A 21,568-nucleotide genomic window follows, 5' to 3' on the forward strand; every position below is an offset into this window, starting at 1 on the left:
CGCCCCTCCGCGCGCGCGCGCCTGCCCCGCCCCCCTCTCGCTCTCCACACCCACCCCCCCACGCCGGCCGGTACCTGTCGCGCAGAGGCACTGAGCGCCCGCACGCCCAGCCCCCGCCTTTTATAGCGCCCCGCCGGCACCCGCCCCGCCCCTCCCCCGCGCGGGCGACCAATGGAGCGGCAGGGAGCGGCTTGACGGGCGGACGCGGCGGCCAATAAGGGCGAGGCGGGCGCCTCGTCCCGTTCAAATGCTGACAGGAGCAGCGCGGCCCGTGAGGGCGGCGGGGACTCGGCCAGGCTGGGCGGGGGCACTGGGCTGTATCGAGCAACGGGTGCCCCGCCAGAGCGGTGACGGAGCCGGGCGCCGCCTCCCCGCTCCACTCCCCTCACACAGGTGAGCGGGGGGCGGCTCCCGCCCCGGGGGGCGGCCCCGAGCTGCCGTGAGGGCGGCGGCGCTCCTCGGGGACTCCCCGCTCCGCTCTCCGGGGGTACCGAGCCCCCTACACAGTGACAGCCGCCGAGGCACTGCCTACCCCCAGCTCCCTCGGTGGCACAGGCACACACCCGGCACCCTCTAGGAGACCCCTCCCTGGGCTGTCCCCCCTCCTCCGGCTGGACGCAGCCCCCGGTACCCCCTCTCTGCGTGGGGCTGCCCCGGCCCTGCGGCGCTAGACGTTATGAAGGGCTAGCAGCGTCCCAAAATTGCTGGTGTCCCCCGCCGTGCCCCGACAGCGAGCAGCCCCCGACAGGGATACCCCTTTCTCCTCCTGCCTTGCAAGTGCTCACTGTCGCCCCACGCTTGGAGGGGGTCAGAGGTTTCCCCCCCGTGTGGGAGCAGGACTGTGCACCCTCCGCTGCTCAGAAGGTGCTCCCAGTCACAACCAAATTTTCCCCCAAAGTGGAAGTAGGACTGTGCACAGGTTGTTGCTAATTAAAGGCTCCCATCCCACCTCATTGCACACAGATGCCTTGAATCTGCAGGGTGGGGGAGGCTGATCCTCGTAGAGTGTATGTGGTGGGGAGAGGGCAGCCCACTTGTGGGGTGTGTGGGGTTAGGGGTGTTCAGGGGCTAAGGGGGTCTGGGGGCTGATCTCCTTGCTCTCTCCTCAAAGGACCTGGCCACCGAGGGACCTAGCCATCAGCCTGTGAGCAGAAACATTCGGGGATGCTGGTGCTGCCATGGAGAGCAGCTCTTGGCTAGCAAGTAAGAGCCGGTGTTGGGCGTGCAACTGGGGGGTCTTGGGGCAGGGGGCTGCAGTGCCTTGGTGGGAGAAGGGGCCATGAGCTGGGGAACCCTGTAGGGACCGCAGCGCTGGGGCAACAGGAGCTGCAGAGCTGCTTCTGAAATGGCATCTTCTGCAAAAAGATGGTAGAGGAGAGAGGAGGGGGCTTTCCCCAGCAACTATGGGGGGACGTTGCCTTTGCTGGGTGTCAGCTTTGGGGGACACACTGGTGTGCGTACCTTAGCAGTGGCTAAGGGCAGCGTTGCACCAGCAGGCAGCGTGGAGCCCACTGGATAGCAAACCTCCAAAGCCCATGCTGTCCAACCTTCAGGCCTCAGGGGTAGTTGTGCCAGGTGGTCACTGGGCTTGTCAGCTTTGTGCTGTGCAAAGGGGGCACTGTGCAAAGCCTGGGGGCTGTGGGGGCATGCCTGGGGGGCTGGGGGCTTTGCTTGCTTCCTGGCCTGGCTGGACTCTGCTGGCTCAGCTTGCTCATGTCCTCCCACCAAGGGAATGGGAGCAGGCTCAGTGCCATGAAGGACAGCAGGTGGGCTGAGGCAGCTCGTTGCCCCCTGCGTGGCAGCTGGCTAAGTCCTCCTCGCTTGTGGAGCAACCTTCTCCATAGTCTGCCCTCAGCCATGCAAACCGGGGTGAATGACACTCTGTGCATTCCTGAACTCTTGTAGGATGCTCTTGACCCGCTTTCCTTGTCTGTAACATAGAAAATAATCACAACCCTGTCCAGAGGGCGGATGTAGCTCAAGGCAATGTGTATGGGCAGCATCTGAGGTTGGGGATTGCGCCGTCTCCTCCTTCTCCTCTATGGGTCTCTCTCCCTTGCAGCCCTTCCTGGCTGCAGGTCAGTTTTTCCAAGGCTGTGGCTGTGCTGCAGCCGGTGATCCAGGAAGTGATACTCGGAGATGGTCTGTGCAAATATCATGGGCTGCAGCAGGGCTGGGGTTTGGAGCAAGTCACACAGACCAGTGCTGAATTTTGGGTGCTTTGGTGGCTGGACCCAGGCCTTGCACCCACTCAGTGAGATCAAAGGCTCAGCCCTCGTGGGGTGTTGGCATTGGTGCTGAGCCCCAGCTGCAGCTCTGCAGCATTTCCCGTGGCCTCCTGGGCACCGGGGAACTGGGGCAGCGAGCGCTGCTGCTGCCAGCCCATGCCACACCTTCCACCCAGCCAGTGCAGGCAGAGATCTCCTCTCTTGCTTAGCTGGCTTTTGCTGCTCTCCAGCTGTAAAACTCCTGCCTAGGTGGTCCAAACTGTCCAAAACAAGCCTGTATTGCTTGTTGGCCGGCTGTTTCGGGGTGGCTTGTGCAGCTTGGACGGTGCCAGCCGCAAAGCATCACCCTGGCAGCCATCCTCTGCCTTGAGCTCCTGTTCACCATCCCAGCTCGGACTTGCAGCGTGGCCTCGGGACACTGCCCAGTGCTGGCCCTCCGCTCTTTAATCATCGCGTGGCCTCACTGGCCTCGGGTTGTGGCTTTAACTGAAGGGTCAGGTGGACTTTGCAGGGCCCTGCCTGCAGCAGTGCTGCAGTTATGGAGGTGCAGAGCAGCTTGCAGAGGGTGGTGTGTCCTTGGGGTTATTTGAGCATCATGGGGCAACCCTGATGCGGGAAATGCTACCATGACTGGCTGTCAGGGAAGTGCCCTCTGCTGTAACTGCCTGAGAAGCTTCGTGGCACCAGGAAAACCCAAGAGCACAGCAGGAGCCACTAGATGAAGATGGAATTAAAACTTTAATCTTATTTAGGCTCTGGGTAATTAATATAAAGGCTATAAAACATGGGCCTGATCCTCTTGCTGACTGCCGGGCACTGTGTTGCATCTGGTGAGGCTTGCGGCAGCTGCAGGCTCGCTCTCCTCCCCGGCTGGCTCTCCTGGCGGGTGTGAGTGTTTTGTTTGCAGACACGGTGGCTTTAATCCTGGAGCCGGGATGGGCTGCGCGCTGTGAAAGCTGCGCTGCTTCAGTTTGGCCTGTGGACTCCAAAATCTTCGTGAGACAGGAATCTGGCTGGTACCTGTCTTGACATATGACTGTAAGCTCTGCTTTTCTAAAAGAGGATAACGAGTCCTGTCCATTTTCTGGCTCTGCAGTGGCAAGCTGGGGCAGGATGGGTTTGTTTGGTGCTTGCCTTTCCCAGGAAACTGTCTGTGTCCTGTCCAGCATCCCTATTCCCTGGTCTCCAGTGGGGTTTGTGTGCCCTTCCCATGGGAAAGGGCCCTAAGGACCCTACTGCTGTAGGGGACATTTGGTCTGAAACCATCTCAGTTAAATGTAATTGCAGCTTTTAACTGGCCATTAAATGGCAAGTACCATTATTTCCCCAAAGGAAAGGAGGATGGTCCCAGGATTTGCTGTCTGGAGGGTTATAGCTGCATTTCCCCCTGCATACGTGCTGCTGGTCCTGGGGGCCAGGCTGTGGTGTGGGGCTGGCCCTGGGTTGGGGACGGTGCAGCTGTACTGTAGTCGGTCCAGCCCTGCTGGTGTCCTGGTGCCAGGGCCGGTCTCACAGCCGTCGATCCTGCAGCGGGCTCCAGCAGCAAAACCTGGCGGTTTGCTGCTCTCAGCTGCAGAGTAAACAAGCTGGCAAGAGAAACCATTTTGCTTCAGCTAGTAGGAGAAACCCTTTTTAGGTAGCACTTCCAACTGGCAAGGCTCTCCTTCATTAACCCCCTCCTTCCCTTTCCAATGAAACGTGAAGTTGCAGTGATTTGAGATCAGGCACTTGCTGGTGCGGCTTTGCCACCCAGAGCAACGAACACAGACGTGAATTTACTGCTTGATCTCGTAATTTCAGTGCAATTAGACTGGCTGCTATAGAGCAATTTCCCCTTGAGCCTCAGAGTCCTGGGCCTGGGCACTGCCCAGCTTTTCTCAGACAAGGAAGTGGAGGCATTTGGGTATTGGCTGAAACACGAGATTTTTTTGGGTGCACCTGGAACTTGACTCCCTGGAGACGCGTCTGCGAGTTGGAGCTGTGGGTGCCTGGCATGTCTGAAAAGGAGCCTGCTTTTCAGGCTCACTTATTACAAGTCAGGCACCCAAAGCCAGTGGGAAAACAAGCCAGAACAAGGTTTTCAGGCTGAGCTCTGGGAGCAGGGCTGGCCTCTGCCACCCCCTCCCCTGTGCTGGGTAGGTGCAATGTTGCCTGGACCCCTAAGCTTCTCCCCAGCTTGAGGGGACCTGTAGCACGGACCCATGGGGTCTGCTACAGTGAGTCAGGGACAGGGCATGTTGGCTCCAGAAGCCGTCAGCCCTCAGAGCAGCGTATCCATCTGTACTGATCGAGCACGCAATGGGTAAAGCTGTCACCCCACTGTCATAGCTGTTAGCTCTTTCTCACAGCTCTGGTACCACAGTCGAAATACTTTGTATAAAACCCTGGAGAAAACAGGGACAAAACCGTATCGAGAAATCATCCATTTAATTATTGTTCCTCCTTGCTTTTAGCTGGGGAGCTGTATAATGTCTCCCAAGCGCCACTGTGGCACGGGGCATGGATGAAGTGCTCAGTACTTTGGTCTGGTTTGTTCCTGCCTCATTTCACAGACTCGTTTCCTTCATTTCTTGTACCCCGAGCACTGCTGTGCAGGGTATGGGTGCAACCTGTAAGCTTCCCTGCTGTTGTTTCATGGCCTCTCATTGCTGCATGGCCAAGCACAACCTCACCCATCCCTGTGCCCAAGGTGGTGCTTACAAACACTCCTGGTGCGTCTTGCGCTCCTACCAAAGTCTTGGGAGGTCCCCTTGGCCGGGAATTGCATGACTCTTCCTTTGACTAATCCTGGGAGGGTGGAATTGAGGAGGTATTTACTACCAGGATATTATTGCCGGTTGCCTCCGTGATGGGCTCAGCTTATCCTGCAGTGAGTGGGCAAATGCTGGCTGTATCAGCCAGCTGGTGACATGACCCAAAGAGGGGGCCTCTGCCTGTGCTGATGTTTTTTAGCCCATGCATACTCTTGCTGCTGGCTCGCCGTGCCCACAGGTCGGTCTGCAGTGGCAGATTTGTTCCTTGCTAGAGCTGGGTAGGAATTAGATGCTGATGGCGTGAGCAGAGCTCTGGTGATCACAGGGAGGTTGCAGCATCCCAGTTGGTCTTGGTGTGGTTTGCTTGGCTTGCCTGGCACCCAGAGCCGCTGGGGTGATGCTCTGCAGCAGCAGCATTGTAAAGCTTCTGGCACAGGTGCTTCCACAGGTCTCTAGCGAGCCTGTCCTAGTGTAATGGTCACTGCTGGTGCTTTGTCTCTCTGCTTCTGGCATTTGGAGCACATGGATTTCCTGCAAAACCATTGTGGGATGTTAAAGCTGCAAGATGAACTGGATGCAGGAAGCTCAGGAGCCGCTTTTTTTGGGAAGAGGGGATGAAGTCGGCACCCGCTCTTTCTGGGGAGCTAGTGTTTCCCACCTTGGACTGGGTGCTCCCCTGGATTCTGCCACCCCAGGGAGCTTGTCACAGCTCCGAGGGACATGGTGCTTACCCTCCCGGGGGTATGGGGAATCTTGAGAGCTCCTCTGCTGCCTGGGCAGGGCAGGCACAGCTACCATTGTGGCTGCCTGGGGGCTTGCGTGGGGTCCTTGCAACAGTGGCATCCCCATGGCTCCCCTGGGCGTTTCTGAGCTGCTACAGGGGTCAAAGTACTCACAGCCTCTGTCCTGCTTGGCAGTGTCTTGCAGGTGACCCGAGTCCTGCAGCTTGCAGTGGCGATGGCAGTGAAGCTCAGTCTGGCCACAGGGTGAGCAGCTCCAGGCTGGGCTCAGCTGCCTGGGTGCGTTCCTGGTTGACGTGTGGGAGCTGTGCCAAAGGGATAGAAAATTTGGTGTGCTTCTGCCCATGAAACCCAGCTGTGCTCAGCACTAGCTCTCATCTAGGCAGAGTTGGAGACTGGGTCAAGGGTAGGTCCCTCACCCAGGGGACTTGTTACCATGGTTTGCGGGGTCACTCCTGGGAAGATGCTTTGACCTGTTGTGGCTCTTGGGTTAGGGATGGGAATAAATATCTCTTAGAGCCCATGGAGAGGTGAACACTAGGCTAAAGGACAGCTTTGAGCTCTGTCTCTGCCTGGGAAATGTGCTTTTGTCCCCATGGTCTGGCTGCGTGCTGAGCAGTCAGGCTGCCTCTTCGTGCTGGTGTTTGGCATGTTGGTGGGTTGTCCTGGGGAGAAAGCAAGAGAAAGGCCCCAAAGTCATTTGCTGCATTTGGCGTCAGGTCCCCAGAGTGGGTTTTGTTGGAGGCTGTAGGCATGACCACTACCTCCTTGGAGAAAGCAGGTCTGTGCCAGGGGCTCCCCTGGCAGCTGGTGGCGACTGGGTCTCTGGATCCACATGGGGTCTCGCTACTGCTGCCCCGGGGCATCACTTCCAGGAGGGATGAGATGCCCTGGGCAGCCAGGGCTTTTTGCTGGGCTGTGGTGTCTGATAGTGACCCTATTTAATTGCTTGGTCAAATATCCCAAAGTCTTTAGTGCTGTGTAGCCCAGGGTCGATCCCTGGGCTTGGTCTGACCCTGTGTTATAGATGTAAATGTGGCTATGCTGGAGCACAGTCCCTACCTAACTGAAAAGTCTGTCTCCAGCACTAGCGTGGATGAAAGATGTTACCTGCAGATACCTTTCCTGTCCCGGGTGGAGCAGGATGGGACTTGCTGGGGACTGAGCAGGATTTGCAGCCATGCTCCCTGCTGGCAGAGACCAGCACACTCTCGGAGGAGCACGGGCAGCAAGCTGTTATATAGTGATGGGAGGACATGGAGACCCAGCGCCTGTGATCTAGGGCTAATCGTGTCTCTCTGCCTCTGTTTCTCCTCCCACATACCCCATCCTGTGGTTTCTAGATGCTAACCTGTGCAGGGCAGGACCTGTCCTACCATGCAGACAACGTCTGGAACGAGGGGCCCTTGGGTGACTCCTGCAATAGGAATTGCCCGTCTCCAGCAAGACCACCCTCCCAGGGCTTGCGGTGCCGGGTGGCAATGCTTGGTATTGAGGGCAAGCAAAGTGGCAGTTCCTTCCCTGTTCCCTGTGCTCACCAAGTCTGCAGGGAGGGCAGTTGGGGCAAAAATTGCATTAAAGTTGGAGCTGTGGCTCAGGTGGGGAATCAACGCTAGGATGATGCATGGGACCTGCCTGGGCTCCTGGCCCCAGGCAGGGTGAGGGTCTCCTTCCTCACTAAAAGTGACCTAAGGCATGTGCAATTAGTGCTGCCAGCTGATGTGGGGCTCTGAAATGGTTAATTGCTGTCTGCCTGCGATGGAAACTGCAGCCTTCCCTAAGCAGAGCTCTTCCAGCTGGGGAGGAGTGTGGCCTTGCGATGCCCCGTGGATGGATAGGTGGGTGGACGGACGGACGGACGGCGGTGGGAGGACTACAATCCCCGGCAGGGAGCAAACCCCCGGGGCTGCCCCGGGGGATGCCGGGACGGGTAGTCCGGACTTGTCGTGGGGGGTCCCCGCTGCCACTCGTGGCTGGGGCGGGGGGACCCGGAGGGAATGTGCAGTCTCGGGGAGGAGCCAGCGTGTTCACCCACGTTGTTGTTAAATACCTTAAAGGAGCAGTGGCTGTGCCCGAGCGAGCTCCCTAGCGGAGCCGCGCAACCTGGGCTGTGGGCTTTTTAAAGATAAAAATCACTCGCGTGGCCTTCGTTATTAATGACATCTCCCGTGCTCAGTAACTCCTTCGGCGCCTGGCCATCGGCAGCGCAGCACGGCGGCGGTGGGCCTGCCTCACCGTGGGGCTGCATGCGCGATGCTGGACCACCTCCGGTCCTGCATCCCCTCCAGAGCATCCTTCTCCTGGCGCTCTGTGCCCATGAGCCTGGTGCTGCTGGGAGGTGGGTGCCAAACCATCCGGTGCTCCCCATGCTGAGGAAAAACAGCACCGCAGCTGCTTCCTTGCAGCAGAGATGTTCCTGCTCGTGAACCCCAGAGATAAAGAGTTCTGGCGCGAAGCGTGGAGCAGTGACAGCGTGGGCAGCGAGGCAGATTTCTCATGCCACTGTGGCACAGCCGTGACCTGGAGATTTCTTTCTCCCCCGGCATAATTCAGTCTGGCGCCTGGTGCCTCCAGCCAAACACCCTGTCCTGGCCCTGGCATGTGCCCAGCAGACACCCACATCAAAGCCACCGCGGCTCACCTGGCCCCTTGCCAGCAGCTACCTCTAGAGAGCTTGTGCAAACCTGGAGGGAGATGACAGCAAAGCATCCAGCCCCTGCTGCAGGCCAGTCAGGGCTGGCTGGGGTGCATGGTGGGAGCTGCAGCTGCGTGGGTGACCCTGTGCTGTGATGGGGGTACCTGTGAAACATCTGCCCCAGTGGAGTCAGCCAGCTGTGGGCTGGCACCTGGCTGCTTGGAATTGCTTTGTCTCTGCTGCCCTGTCCTGGTGGTCCTTGCCTCCATGCCCCTCTGAGCCTCGCTGGAGGAGGATGAAATCCCTCTGTCAGGCCGTGCTGGAGAGGGGCTGTTGGAGTGTGCAGTGCACCTTGCTGACTGGAAAAGCAGGAATAACAACTAAAACTGGCGGGGAGGGCTGTGACGGTGCAGGCAGCCAGCAGCTGGCTGGTGCTGGGTGATGCTCCGGGGCAGATGGCCCAGGCCTGCCTGTGCTGCCCAGGGTCGCACGCTGCGGCTCACCCGTGGGCTGTTGTCAGTGTGAAGGCAAGGGGAGGGCTTGGGTGGCAGGGCTGAGCCTGATGTGCTCAGCCTAGTCTTTCTCTCCTGGGCTGTTGGGTGCAGCGCAGCCTCCTTGCAGCCCAGGGGCTGGGTGCTTGCTTGCTGAGGGGCCGCACTTGATCCTTTTTCCCTCTTGGGTGCAGATCTTGGAGAGAGTATCAGGTGTGTCTGATTCTGCCTAGAACTGGGCTCCAGCTGGTCCATGCTGCGAGTTCAGGCTCATGTCCATACTGCTTCCAGCCTGGCCCAGCATGGCTGGCAATGGGCAGAGCTGATGGTCTTGCTTGGATTTGGGGTTGTCTGGGTGAAATTTGTACCCAGAGCAGCAGAACTCTTTCCTGGGGTGCAGAAAGCTCCTGGTGCATGTGTGGCATGGTGGTAGCAGAAGGGCTCTGAAGCCCATACATCAGAGCTTAGGGCTGTTGAGGGACCTGCGGTACCAGGACTTGGTTGTCATGTTTGCAGGGACTCGTGTGGTTGGATGCTGGATCACAACCTGTGCAGCTGGGACCTCCTGAGCGCATCAAGGGCAGCAGAAAGACCATTCTAGGCTGCAGCAGAGTCTGCGCTGGGTTCTCTTCTGTGCAGAAGGAAGCAGTGGAGTGGGAGAGGCTGCCTGCGGTGAGCTGCCGGCTGCTCCATCCAGCAAGGAGCCTGGGGTGCAGGGAGCCCATGCTGCTTCTGCGCTGCGGGTGCAGCCAGCCTGCTGCCTCATGGATGCTGAAATAAGCAGCCTGGGGGGGTCCTTCCTCGGCTGTGTCCAGCCCACAGCAGTGAGTAGGAGCACAGAGTGACCAGTGCGTCCTTTATAGTGAGGTGTTAACGGAGACAATGGTGCAGGAGAAAACAAATTCATCTCTCCTGGATGCAGGGGAGAGAGTGGGGGCTCAGTCTAACACCTCCTGCTGTGCTGTGCTCTCTGGGGGCTGTTCAGGGGCCAGGTGAGGTGGTGCATGCTGCACAGCTACGCTGCCTGACCTTGGTCCTCTCCCATACCCCCTGTGCTCCCTCCGGTCCTCGGTGCTATGATGCTGACAACTTGCTGTTTTGCAAACAGCTCCTGTTTGTGTGCGTGCTGTGCCTGGGCCAGCAGATACCCACCTGTGAGGCTGGGTGAGCCCTGATATAGCATTTGGAAGGGGATTCATAGGCTACATGGGGACCTGGTGAAGCTGCCTGGTGGCAGAGGGCATAGGAAAGCTCCCCTAGAGGCCCATCTAGCTGTGTAGCTTATTTCTTTTTGCTTTTCATCCCTTGTCTGCCACTTCGTAGCCTTATACCAGCAGCCTCCCGGCTGCCTAAATGCGTTGTGATGGTTGTGTTGCAGCAGGTGCCTTGCAGGAGCCCTGCACCGAGGCTGATCAGGTACGCACCCCTCCACTTTCCCCAAGCTTCTGATGCAGTCCTGCTCAGACCTGGACCGAGTCTGGACTCTTCCTACTCTGATGTTGGAGCAGAAGCCCAAAGGGTCAAACACAGCTGCAGGAGGGGGTGGCAGGAGCTGCGGGTTTGGGGTCCTGGAGGTGAAGCTGGCTGCAAACAGCTCCTGATGCAGTGCCACTTTGCATGCTGCATGACTTTCCCATGTGCCCAGATATTCCCAAAGCTGAAGGGAACTTTTCCCACTCTGGAAAGGGTAGAAATGAAACATGGATAACATCACTAGGCTAGCGTTGCTAGAGGAATTAAGAGCCAAGCAACTGCATCCATAGGAACCTCAGTTCTTCCCTTATCCCCTTGCACATCGAAGTTAATTGCATTTCCAACTGACACATCAAGCTGTCCTGCCACGGTCGTCTGCAGCAAAGTCAGTGTGTAGTGGTTGCTCCGGGATATAAACCTCACCTCTGGTGTCTTGCTCTCTTGGGGGAATAACATCTTTCCCAGGGCTGTTTGTGCTATGGTCAGGTCTTAGGAGCCCAGGGCTTGAGTTGAGCGTCTTGCCAGGTCTTTACGGGTATCTCTCGAAGGTGAGACTTGTCAGGCTTAAGCAATGGACGAAATTTTTTTAATGGGTGTTCAGCAGCCACTCTGGAGATGCTTAAGGGCATAAATTTTTTAAGAGCATAATGGATGTTAAGCTCTCAAAAATAAATCCTAAGTCTCTCTAGCCTGCGTTTCCCAAGGTATTGGCGGCTAGCTTGAAAAGAGAGAGCAAGTGGAATGAAATAAAAGGCTTTTAGATGGTGCAGAGCATCATTGTGGAGCTTCTGCTTTCTTTCTGTGTCTGAGCTAGCACTCAGTCCTTCGGGATGCTGAGGGTCAGGACAGCAGGGTCTTAATCCCTGGTGGGTACTTTGAGGACACATGTCGGAGACCAGAGTTAAGGGTTCTTTCCCCATGCCGATAAGATTGGTTGGGCAGAGCCAGCAGCACCAGGCTCTAAAACCTCTTGCTTGGAGGACTTATTGGTGACTACCAGAAAGTCTGTTGCAAAACTGTATGGAGGCTCTCCTGATGAAGCACAGTGAGCAGAGTCTGGGTGTGGGAGGTGGGCCAGTGCCTTCTCCCCTCCGGCAAGGGGCAGGAAGACCTGGACCAAGCAGCTCTGTCCAAACCATTGCAGGGAGCTGACGATGGAGCTGGAAAGTGCTAGGGCCTCCAGGGTTTCATCTCATAGCCCGAGTCTCCTCTTCCACCCAGCACAGATGAGTCTTTCCTGGGGAAGTGACAGCCCTGTGCGGGGGTTTCTTCTCTCTCCCTTGTTGCACCAGAAGCTGGGGCAGAATAAGGGAGATGGTCCCCTCTGGCTGGTGAAGCACCACAAAGCTGGGAAACGGGGAGGAACTGGGTCCATCCTTCCCCAGTTGCTGTTACCCCCCAGGCTGGGAAGCAGAGCAGCTCCTTCTCTCTCTGTAGACATAGCAATGCCAAGGAGGGAAGGAGGTGGAGGAGCACCATGCTGGCATGGCCAGCACTGCTGAGGGTGCCAGGAAGCTAACAGCCCAAGACTTGTTCGATGCTGCTTTCTTCTTCTGCCACTGGAGCAGGGAGGACGGCAGCTTCAGGAGCACCAAGTTCCTGCTTGTCTCCTCCTGCCTGGGGAAAGCGGGAGCAGCCCCGATCTTGTGCACAACCCCGGAAGGCAGTGGTGAATGCAAGCACTGGCATCCTGCAACGCTGCACCCTCACGTTTCTCTTGCCAGCTCCCCTCCCAAGTCTGGCTGGAAACGCTCCTGCCTTTCCCTTGAGGTCAGCTTCACTGTGGCTCTGCTCTCTGAGGTCAGCTTGTACCTGTTGAGGGCTCGGCCCTGTTTTATAGAGCTTTTCCATGAGGTGTGCCCTGCGAATGCCCTCCCTTCAGCTGTGGTAACAGTGCTTGGAGATGAGCAATGCTGGTGCCTTCAGGAGGCTGATGAAGTTGAGGCAATGAGTGACTTGTGCCAGGTCTTTCTGCTCCTTTCTGCACCTTGCTTAGGTTTTGGGACAGGCGTTGACCTGCTCTGAGGTGGCAGGTCCTGAAACACATCGAGTTGTGAGTGCCTCGCCAGCAGGAAGAAATAAGAAATGTGGAAGATTTGGGAATGATCAGGGAAAAATGACTGCTTTTGAAGTATGTGTTGATGCAGAAATGTTACCTGCTGCTTTTCTAGTTCAGCCTAATCTTATGCCCACATCTTTGAGTGGCAGAGCACCAGAAAGTCCTGAAGAAGGGACTGCACATTTCCGGTGCTGGCATTGGAGGCTTTTGATGAGTGAGCATCTGGTTTTCTGCTCCTTTGTTGGTGGGAGATGTATGGACCATGGTAATCTTGTGTCTGCCCAAAGGGCTGTTTATGGGGTCTGATTGCTTGCATTCACCCCAAAGGTGGCTCTGGATTCTCTGCCCCCATTGCTTCTGAGCCCCGGGTGGCCATCATGGCTAACCCAAGGGACAAAAAGCTCTATCTTCTCCTCCTCCTCCCCAAAAGCTGTGAGGATCAGGGCTCTCGCTGCTCCTTGAAAACACAAGGTGTGGCTGCACGAAGAGCTTCTGGCAGGAGGCTGGCATGAGATGTGAACAGATCCTGATGCCTCCTCACTCTGTTTGGTTTGCACATCTGGATTTTTTTCCCTGCTTCTCCAGCCTGCTCCGAGCACCGCTCACCCCTGCTCGGGCTGGGAAAGCATTTCTTTTACCCAATTCAATTACCCAATTGCTGCTGGAGTGGGTGGGGGCAGGAGAACGCCCTCCCACCCAGCACGAGTTTGCAAGTTCTCTGGGCTCCCAGCTGCTGTGGCTGCTGCTGCCTCTTGGGGGAGGAGAGGAGGGACCAAGCAGGGGTCTCTGTTCCTCCGCACAGCTGCACCGGGGCTCTCTATGGCTCCCAGGCATGGCAGCTCATCCCCAGATGGAGGATGAGGCCCTGGGGGTATTGGCCGTCTGCTGCCTTGCTGCCCAAAAAGGCCTGGAGGCTGTTTTACGCCACCACTCTGCTGTTATCCATTGAATCACACTGAAAACCATGCTTCCCCCCATTATCCCTGAAGACGGGTGCAGATGACTCCACTCCTGACATGTGTGTGATCTGTGCACGCTTGGCTCTCCTCTCTTCCCGGGCAGCTGGCAGGTTATTTTTGGTTCTGAAGCGGCCCAGATCTGGTTTCTGCTGGGGCAAGTCCCTGCCCAGCACAGCGCTTCCATCCCCTGGGCTTGCGGGAGGTGAGACGTGCTGGCTTCCCTCGCCCATGTGTCGGCCAGAGCCCATGGGGATGCTCCGTTGCTCACCTGCGGAAGGGCTGGTCTGATGTCTCTGTGGAATGGCTGCAGAGAAGGGGACGTTGGCCAGGTCTGTGGGGACTCACCTGGATGTAGCAGCCCGGGAAACCTGATCTGTGGGCCTCTTTGGGGGGAGAGGGACAGGCAGGAGCAGCTGGTGCTGTTGCCGGGCTTGGAAATCCAAGCCAACACCTAGTCACGTGAGTCCCCCTTGGCTTGCGGACTGGAGGAACGGCAGCCCCCTTCCCTTGGCTCCTGGCCTCCTGCTTGGGTCCTGCAGTGGAAACCCCTTTGGAGGGGTGTTGTGGGGGCTGAAGGGCTTGCTGGGGACCTCCTGCCCTGCCCCTCCTCAGGAAGGCCTCATGTTGGGAAATGTGGGTGCTGTAATTTGGCTGCCTCACTGCAAGGACATCCCTCCTCTCAAGAGCTCCTGCAACTCCAGGATGTTTGAGCCCTTTCTCAAAATCAAGGTTCATCCCAGGAATCCTGGAGCATTGGCTTATCCATTGCAATGGGGAGTTGCTCAAAGTATCCTTCCCACATCTGCATGTCGGGGTGCTCTGGGGTACCTGCTTACCTGGAGGGGCAGTAGAGGGCAAATGCAATCAAATAGGGCTTTTCACCAGGTTAGACAGTGAATATTTGCTAGGCATCGTGAGCTGCATGGAAAAGCATGACTGCTTGTTTCTCAGTGCCTAGCTGGCTCTGCGAGCTGGTGGAGATGAGCACCTTGCTGGACCCAAGCCCGCAGGAAGTATTTTGAGAGCAGGCATCTGCAGTGGGTGTGTGTCCCCAAACACGTTGCTTCCGTGGGATTCAGGTATCATTATTTGAGGCTTTTAGTAGACTGGTGTCCTGTGTATGCTGATATCAGGTTTTATGTTCCATACAGATGCACAAGAGCCTGTGTGCCTGGAGGTGCAGGTGGGTGGTGGAGCACTGTTCCCAGGCAATGCTCAATGCTGTGGCTCAGGACACTGCATCCAAACACACCAGGTGTCCAACAGAGAGTGTGGGACTAAAATCATGGCGTGCGTACTTGCAAGGCAATGGCTGGCAGAGGTGAGCTGCCAGAGGTGCTGCAGGTCAACCTGGGTGACAGAGCTGCCCTGACACATCCCTGGGCATCAGGGGAGGCTGCAGCACTGCCTGTCCAGTGCTCCCCGTCCTCCTGGGCACAGCTACTGAGCCAGGACAGCTTTTTCTCACTGAAAGCTGTGCCCTTTCCTCCAGGGAGGGAGCATCAACACATCCTCCCACGCTACTGCTCATCCCCTTTCAACAAAATGCCGCTCTGACGTTTCTCTCTGCTTCTGGCAGGGAGCGAAGCTGTTTCCAGTCTCTAACTGTGGGGCTGATGGTGTAGGCTCACAGGTCTGGGCTCTCCTGCTCCAAGCATGTCCCTTTTCCTCTCTCTCTGGGGTTTATCACTCATCTCCCAGGACCAACCTGGCTCCTAACTCTGCAAGGCTGGCTCCTGCCAGCTCTTCTGTGGGAGAACTCGTCTCCCCGTGAAGCCTGAGCATCTCAAATGCCACCGAAAACAGAACTAAATCAGCTGTGAATAGGCTTTCACTTACTATTCAGGAGTACAATAGAAAATCAAATGGATGCTACATTTCCTTCCACTGTCTGTATGCCTGGTTTTCTTTGTTGCAGGTGACTGGGGGAAAGAAAATAGGTTTGTTATGAAAGCACCAGGTCCAAACTGCCCTGCTCTGTTAATCTGGAAACAGGAGATGTGAAGGATGTGGCTTGTGTGGACCACGGCTGCTGCAGGCAGGAGCAATGTGAGCCTGAGGTTGGTGGCTCTGCAGTGTGCAGGGAGCACCCGAGCTCTGCATGGCACAGCGGGCTTGGTGTGGATGGTTTTGTCCAGCCATTGATCCCCACTGAAGCCCTTGCGGAGGACAGGCTGCTTCCTCGTGCCTCCTGGTTTTTGGCTGTACAGCATGGAGCACATCTTGTGCCTCTGTGCCCGTCAGCTTCCTCCTTGGCCCAGCCACCTGTTTGGCTGGGCACGGTCTTTGGCAAAAATCACCCAGACCAAGAGTGAAATTCAAACGCACAAAGCAAGATATTTGGTGTGAAGCATCCTAGGGCTGCCTTGTGCCACCGAGATGTCTCATGGGGCGGGTAGCAGGGCTACCTTGTGCCAAAAAGCTGCTGTCAGGATCATGGTGCTGAGCAGGGAGGAGAAGACAAGGGCTTCTCCCTCCTTCTTGCAGAGCTGATTTCCAGGAATTCTGTTCTTGGGTTGGGCTTGTTGACAGGGGTGTGAATCCCGGCTCTGCAATCTTCCTGAGCGTTGATCTCTGGCGTACCTGGTGCACCAAGCCATGGATGGACAAACGGATGTCCCCAGCCGAACCGGGCTGCAGGGTGGGGAGGCAGCAGCCTTGTCGCATCCTTTGCAAGTGCCCGACTGGTCGGGCCCCACTCGAGCTCCTGCCGGCCCCGGGTGTGGGTGCGGGCAGGAGCCTGTGGTTAAGGCAGCCCTCGGACATGAATGCGATGTGAACTCAGGCTTCCCTTTTGAAGTTTGACACCCGGGATTTTCCCCACCCACTAGGAGGACTGAAGACAAAATAGAGCAGAAAAGAAAAAAAAAAAAAGAGGGGGGTGGTGGAAAGAAAAAAAAAAAAAGCTCTCTTTAAACGGCTGGTGAGGGCATGTCACGGAGGCAGAAGTTAAAAGGGGCTGTGGGGGAGGGCTTGGTGCGTGTCTATCTGGCCGGCCAGCTCTGACTCACCAACACGTGCAGGTACAACCCTGCTGCAGCCTGGTTTCAGGTTGAGCATCACTCGCCGGGCGAAGCTGAGAGGGGTTTTCAGAAGCAAGAGGGAAGGGGAGCAAAGGGAAGAGCTATCGCAGGTTGTTCTTGGCTGCTTGCTGTGTGACGGCCCAAGATCTTGTCCCCTCTCTTGCCCCTTGCATTTGTTCACCCCTTCCTAGCTGCATCCCAGCCTTGGGTGAATCAAGAAGGGCCCAATCTTGGGTGAATCAAGAGAGCCAGGATCTGGCCCCACTGAGGTAAGGGTTGCAGGATTAGGCTGCCTTAAACAACAAAGCCTTGCTCTGCCTGTCAGACGGATACCCCAGGGGCAGACTGGAAGGGTGTGGAGTGGAGGCTGCTCTTTGCAGAGGTAGGACAGGAACGTTTTCTGGTCCTGCCTGTCTGGTTTAGCACTCCCAGCTGGGGTTTGGATGATCCAAAAGGGAGCTTGATCTGAGTTGTGCGGCTATGACTTATTATTATTTAAAACTTCTAAAGCTTGAAGCTGCAAAGCTGTAACTTGGGCCCAGAATCACCGGATAGACCCGATCTGCCAGGGATGGAGTGGTGGACTTGAGGTTGGATGTGATACCTGCTTGTGGAGGGTTGTGCTGCTGCAGATCCAAACGAGAGCTGCAAAGGCAGCTACAGGATCCCATCCTGCCCCTTGCCCCCACCCAGCTGTGGACCTCAGCTTTCAGGTTTGAAGTCAAAGCTTTAGGGAGTTGAAGCTGGCTGCCTTTGGCATCCTGAAACCCAGGCTTGACTCGCACCTAGGGTATGGCATGTCCTCATGTCTCTGGAGAGAAACGGACCTTTTGGGTGGCTGAGCGTGGCACTGACAGGTCCTGCCAGTGATGGAGGATCTGCTGGGTCTCACCAAAGCCTGGAGCAAAGCTTGCACCCATGAGAGCAATGTTTGGTCCAGCTTGTCCTTTAGAACCATAAGAAGAGGTATCCAGACCCTGATACCACTCTTTACACCATCTTGGGGGATGGGAGGGGAAGGTACCCTTGCCAGAGCCGCTCTCACCATGAGTCACCCTACCAGGAGAAGGGTCTGAATGCTGGCAGCACGTGGATGAGGCGAGGATTTGTGACCAGATGGTGTGAAATGTTGCAGTGGGAGCTCAGCAGCTCGAAACAGCCACTCTTTCTGCAGATGCTCCGTAAGGTTAAGCTCTGTGGGGTATCACAGGGAACAGTTGCAGCTCCTGAAGCCAAAAGGAGCTGCTGCTGCCTTCTCCTCCTTGGGAGGACAAATGGCTGGGCCATCACCCTTTGCAGTGGTGTCAGGATCATACCAAGTGTATCTAGGTGGTCTCCAACGGGTGAGGTGAGCCCACCCATCCCTGATGGGAGGAGAGGTGCTTTGTAGTCTGGAGGCAGCTGGGGCTTGTCTGTGCTGTCACCTCAAAAGCTTGGGTGCCTTCATCTTCCCTCCTTCCTGGCCATGCATGGCCATCAGAAGACTATGCCCTCTTGTTGCAGGCAGGGGAGGTCAGCCTCATGATTTTGCCCCTCTGAATGTCAGAGTCCACTTCACCTTTGGGAACTTGCAACCTGCTGCAAAACCTCCTGGCTCTGTCTGAAGGTTTCCTGCCCTTGGTGCTGCAGCCATGCCCGATGATGAGGTCTGGAGAGCAGCACTGAAATCACTGTTTTAGCTGGAGCTCCTTGCTCCTACCCTCATGGGAGGGATGCCATGTAGCTGTTGCTGGCTGCAAGAGCCGTGTGAGCACACAGCTGAAGGAGAGAGCTGCTGGAACACGAGGGGAACAGCGAGCTCTGTCCTTGCTCTCAATCCTGGGGCTGTGAACCACAGAATAACAGAGGGAGGTGGCTGCTCCACCAACAGGGGACAATAAATGTGCCGGGATCCTGCTGTTAAACACCCATGCTTTGCGCGTTTCCATGTGAGGGGAGGTTGCTTTGCAGGTGGTATGTAGGCAACTGCTGACTCTGTGCCATGGGTACGTTGCTTTAGGTGGAGAGGAGCCTGGTCCGTGCTGCTGGCACGCTGCAGAAGAGGGGAGCTGATTTGGGGAAGGCTGCCTGCAATTGGCAGATGGGTTGAAATGGAAAGAGTCTCTTCCAAGACAGCCCTTGATGGAAATTAGCCTTGCACAGCTCTGGGGGTGGGCTGTGGGGTTGAAGGGTTGGGAGATGATATTGCATGGTGGCTGCTAAATTTAGGAGAACACCATTTTTGTCAGTTCTTTCCTTGCCTGGTGTGCTAGATCATATCCATGGCTCATAGCCTGGTCCTGACCATACCTACAAGCTTTGTGGTGCCTATCTGCGTCCATGCAGGGGAGGAGATTCTTCCCTTCCACCTGCTCTTGCATCCTCGAGACCTTTAATCTTTCATGCTGTCTCAACGAGTCCCCCTGGGGAAGGAGATGGTTAATTAGCCCCTTCTCCCCCCCTCTCTCTGCTGCCCATGTTTCCTGGACCCTGCTGGCTGGTGACCCCCTCTGCAACATGTCTGTGAAGCTTGTTATCTGCCCTGTACAGATTTCCCTGGTGGGAAGGGGAGGTGATGCTGCAAAGGCTACAGCTCCCGTCATGAGTGTCTGCCAAGGTGTGGGGAGCTCTCCCCAGCCTGGCCTGGCTTGTGAAGGTGTTGGGGTTGTTCCCAGGGCACAGATCCCAGACAAAGTGGGAGGACATCACCCCTGAGGAGCATTGGTCCTGAGGTGGTGTAGGACCTGGAGGGGATGGCTGCACTGCCCTTCAAAGTGGGAGGGAGGAAGGCATCCCTTGCTATGGTGGCACTGGCACTTGGAAATGAAGCAGGATACTTAGGAACCAGGCTGCTTTAGGGCCTTCCCTCCATTTCTCTGGGGAATGCTGGTTCTGCTCTGTCCTCACCTAATGTCCTGAGAAGACTCTGCTCATTGCAGTTGGGTCCTACCTGAAGCTAATCGCCGCAAGGGTAAAAAACCCCTTACCTAAAGCTCCCAGCTGGCCTCCTGCCTGGGGGACTGTGAGGTGATGCTTTCCTTGCCTCAGCTGTAAAAAGAGAGGGGAGAGGAAGAGGGGACTGGACCCACAGGTGAGGGGACACCCAGGCTTGCCGGCAAGATGCTGTGTGTGCAGGAACTGCTGATCCTGCAAATGGGCCATCGCCGTCTCCTGTCCACGTCTCTCTGAGCGGCGCGGGGCTGTGTGTGCATGCATGCATGTAGCAGGGTACCCATGCCTCTCTGTGTCTGATGCGAAGGGAAACCAGCTCTGCTCTTCCCAGGTGAGGCTGTGCTTTGGGCTCTGGTGTGGAGGATGGGATGCCTGGGAGTGGGGTGCTGCTGATGGGCTGCTCCCCCTCCATGCCAGGGTTAATGTCCTCCAGCGGTGTCTCACGTGGGTGGGACAGACCTGCCTTCTGCAGCTGGGGTAGGGGAGGGAAGGAGGAAGCTGGCTGTGCAATTGTTCATAGAAATAAAATGTGAAAGGAGTGGGAACGCGGCAGCGCAGAGGAGGGCATCTTTGAGGGGAACCTGTGTGATACCTGTGCTGGGTCCATCAGCTTCCTCCTGGTCCAGACGCTGAGCTCAATGCTGCTGAGATGCAGGGAATGGTGTTCCTTAAACCCCCGCGCCCACCATGCAGCGTAGCTGAAGGTTTGCAGTAAAACCGAAAAATGCCTCATCCTAGAACTGTGCCTCCTGCCAACTTCTCTTATCAGACCCTGTGCTTTCGCCTAGAGCCAGTAGCTGTGAGGATGGAGGTGGGGGGAACAGACTGGTGTTATGCTGCTCTCTTGCCTGCAGCCTGTTTGCATTCATGATTGCATCCGTGCATTAAAGTGCTTTGAGCTCCTCGTTACCAAAGTGCAGACTCTGAGTTTTAACGAGCCACCCGTGGGAGCTGGGACTGGGAGAGACAAACCGCCGTCCTGCTGAACCGAGGCAGAGCTTGACAACAGGCACCGCTGCCTGGAAACGGTGGGCAAAGGCTTTATTGACCACTGGAGGTCACTTTTTCAATAATGCAGTACAATCCAACTTTATTTTGTCAGTACCTTTCATGCAGGCTGCTTCCGAGCTGCTCAGCAGACCCAATGCAAAGGGAGGGAGAGGAAAGACTTTCTCCTGGAGCTGGGGAGGTGGAGGCCGCTCAGCGGCGCGGGATGCAGAGGAGAAGGCTCTTGTGCTTCGGCGAAGAGCTACAGGAGGAGAAGAGCAGAAAATGAAGCAGCCTGGATGCTGCTCCCCTGTGCTGTAGATGCACCTTCAGGCTCTTCATAAGCAAATGAGCATGTTTAGCCCTGGGGGAGCTGGAGGAAGGGTGGAGGAGGCAGGAGGGTGCTGGGGAGGGAATGCAGCTCGGCACAGGAGAGGCTGGGAGCCGTGCGGGGAAGGTCAGCCCCCGTTTCTCAGCCGGCGACAGACAGTTGTTGGGAAACGAAGGCCCTACAGCAGCGTGGTCAGAAATCCAGCTTGCTGCAGCTGTTTGCTTCTCCTAGAGCAAAGGAGCTTTAGAAACCCTGTGATTTGAACTCGCGAAACAGCTCAGACGTGGGCAGGCTCAGGCCTTTTCTGAGCCAGAAACTGTGCCTGAATCGTGCTCCTTTGCTCCCTGCCTGGTCCCGAGCCATTCCTGGGGGGGGACTGTGACCCTCCTGCCTGCACTGCCTGCCTCCTCCAGGCGTCGAGGCAAGGTTTCTGCCTGGGCTGGTGCCCCACAAGGACTTGGTCAGGCACCTCTTCCCAGCCCCATGCAGTCAAAACCCTGAATGCTGTCTTTGGACAAGAGGAGCTGTGGGGGACTGCGGAGAGAGTGTCCTTGGTCACCCCAAAATCCCATGCAGGAGTGAGAAGGGACATCCTGGGACTCTGATGCTGGCAGCTGCTTTTGCAAAAGAACTGGGGGAGTTTCTGTGCTGTGGGGGAGCAGGGTCTCTGAGTATGGGAAGGGTTGGAAGTTGGAGGTGGAAAACCCAGCAAAAAGCCTTTGCTAAGGAGTCGGCAGCAACGGCTGGTGGATGAGCTCTTCTGTCAGGCTGCGTGCTTCCCTTGCATGGTGACACATGGTTTCCAGACCTGCTGCTTGTGCTGAGCAGTTTGGGGTGCAGGATGTGCCTGCCATGGATGTGACCTGGGGGAAAGGCACTGGAAGTTTTCTGGCTCCTCTGGGATTCGCAGCCCAAAGCCTTGCCTGCACTGGCTGTGCCAGAGGCAGGGCTGAGCCTA

At 56.8% G+C, this 21,568-nt stretch overlaps 1 protein-coding gene across 1 annotated transcript in view; it reads left to right on the forward strand.

Moving 5' to 3' along the window:
- The first annotated feature begins 240 nt into the window (after positions 1-240).
- LOC141751445 (uncharacterized) overlaps positions 241-21,568 on the forward strand; it is a 111,758-nt gene continuing 90,430 nt past the window's right edge. The window contains exons 1-2 of the mRNA XM_074608206.1: positions 241-393; positions 1,112-1,203. Of these exons, the coding sequence (XP_074464307.1) occupies positions 1,179-1,203 (25 nt within the window). The 5' untranslated portion in view covers positions 241-393; positions 1,112-1,178. The remainder of the gene's footprint in view (positions 394-1,111; positions 1,204-21,568) is intronic.

The sequence above is a fragment of the Larus michahellis genome, chromosome 15 (assembly GCF_964199755.1).
Source record: "Larus michahellis chromosome 15, bLarMic1.1, whole genome shotgun sequence".
NCBI classification, from domain to species: Eukaryota; Metazoa; Chordata; class Aves; order Charadriiformes; family Laridae; genus Larus; species Larus michahellis.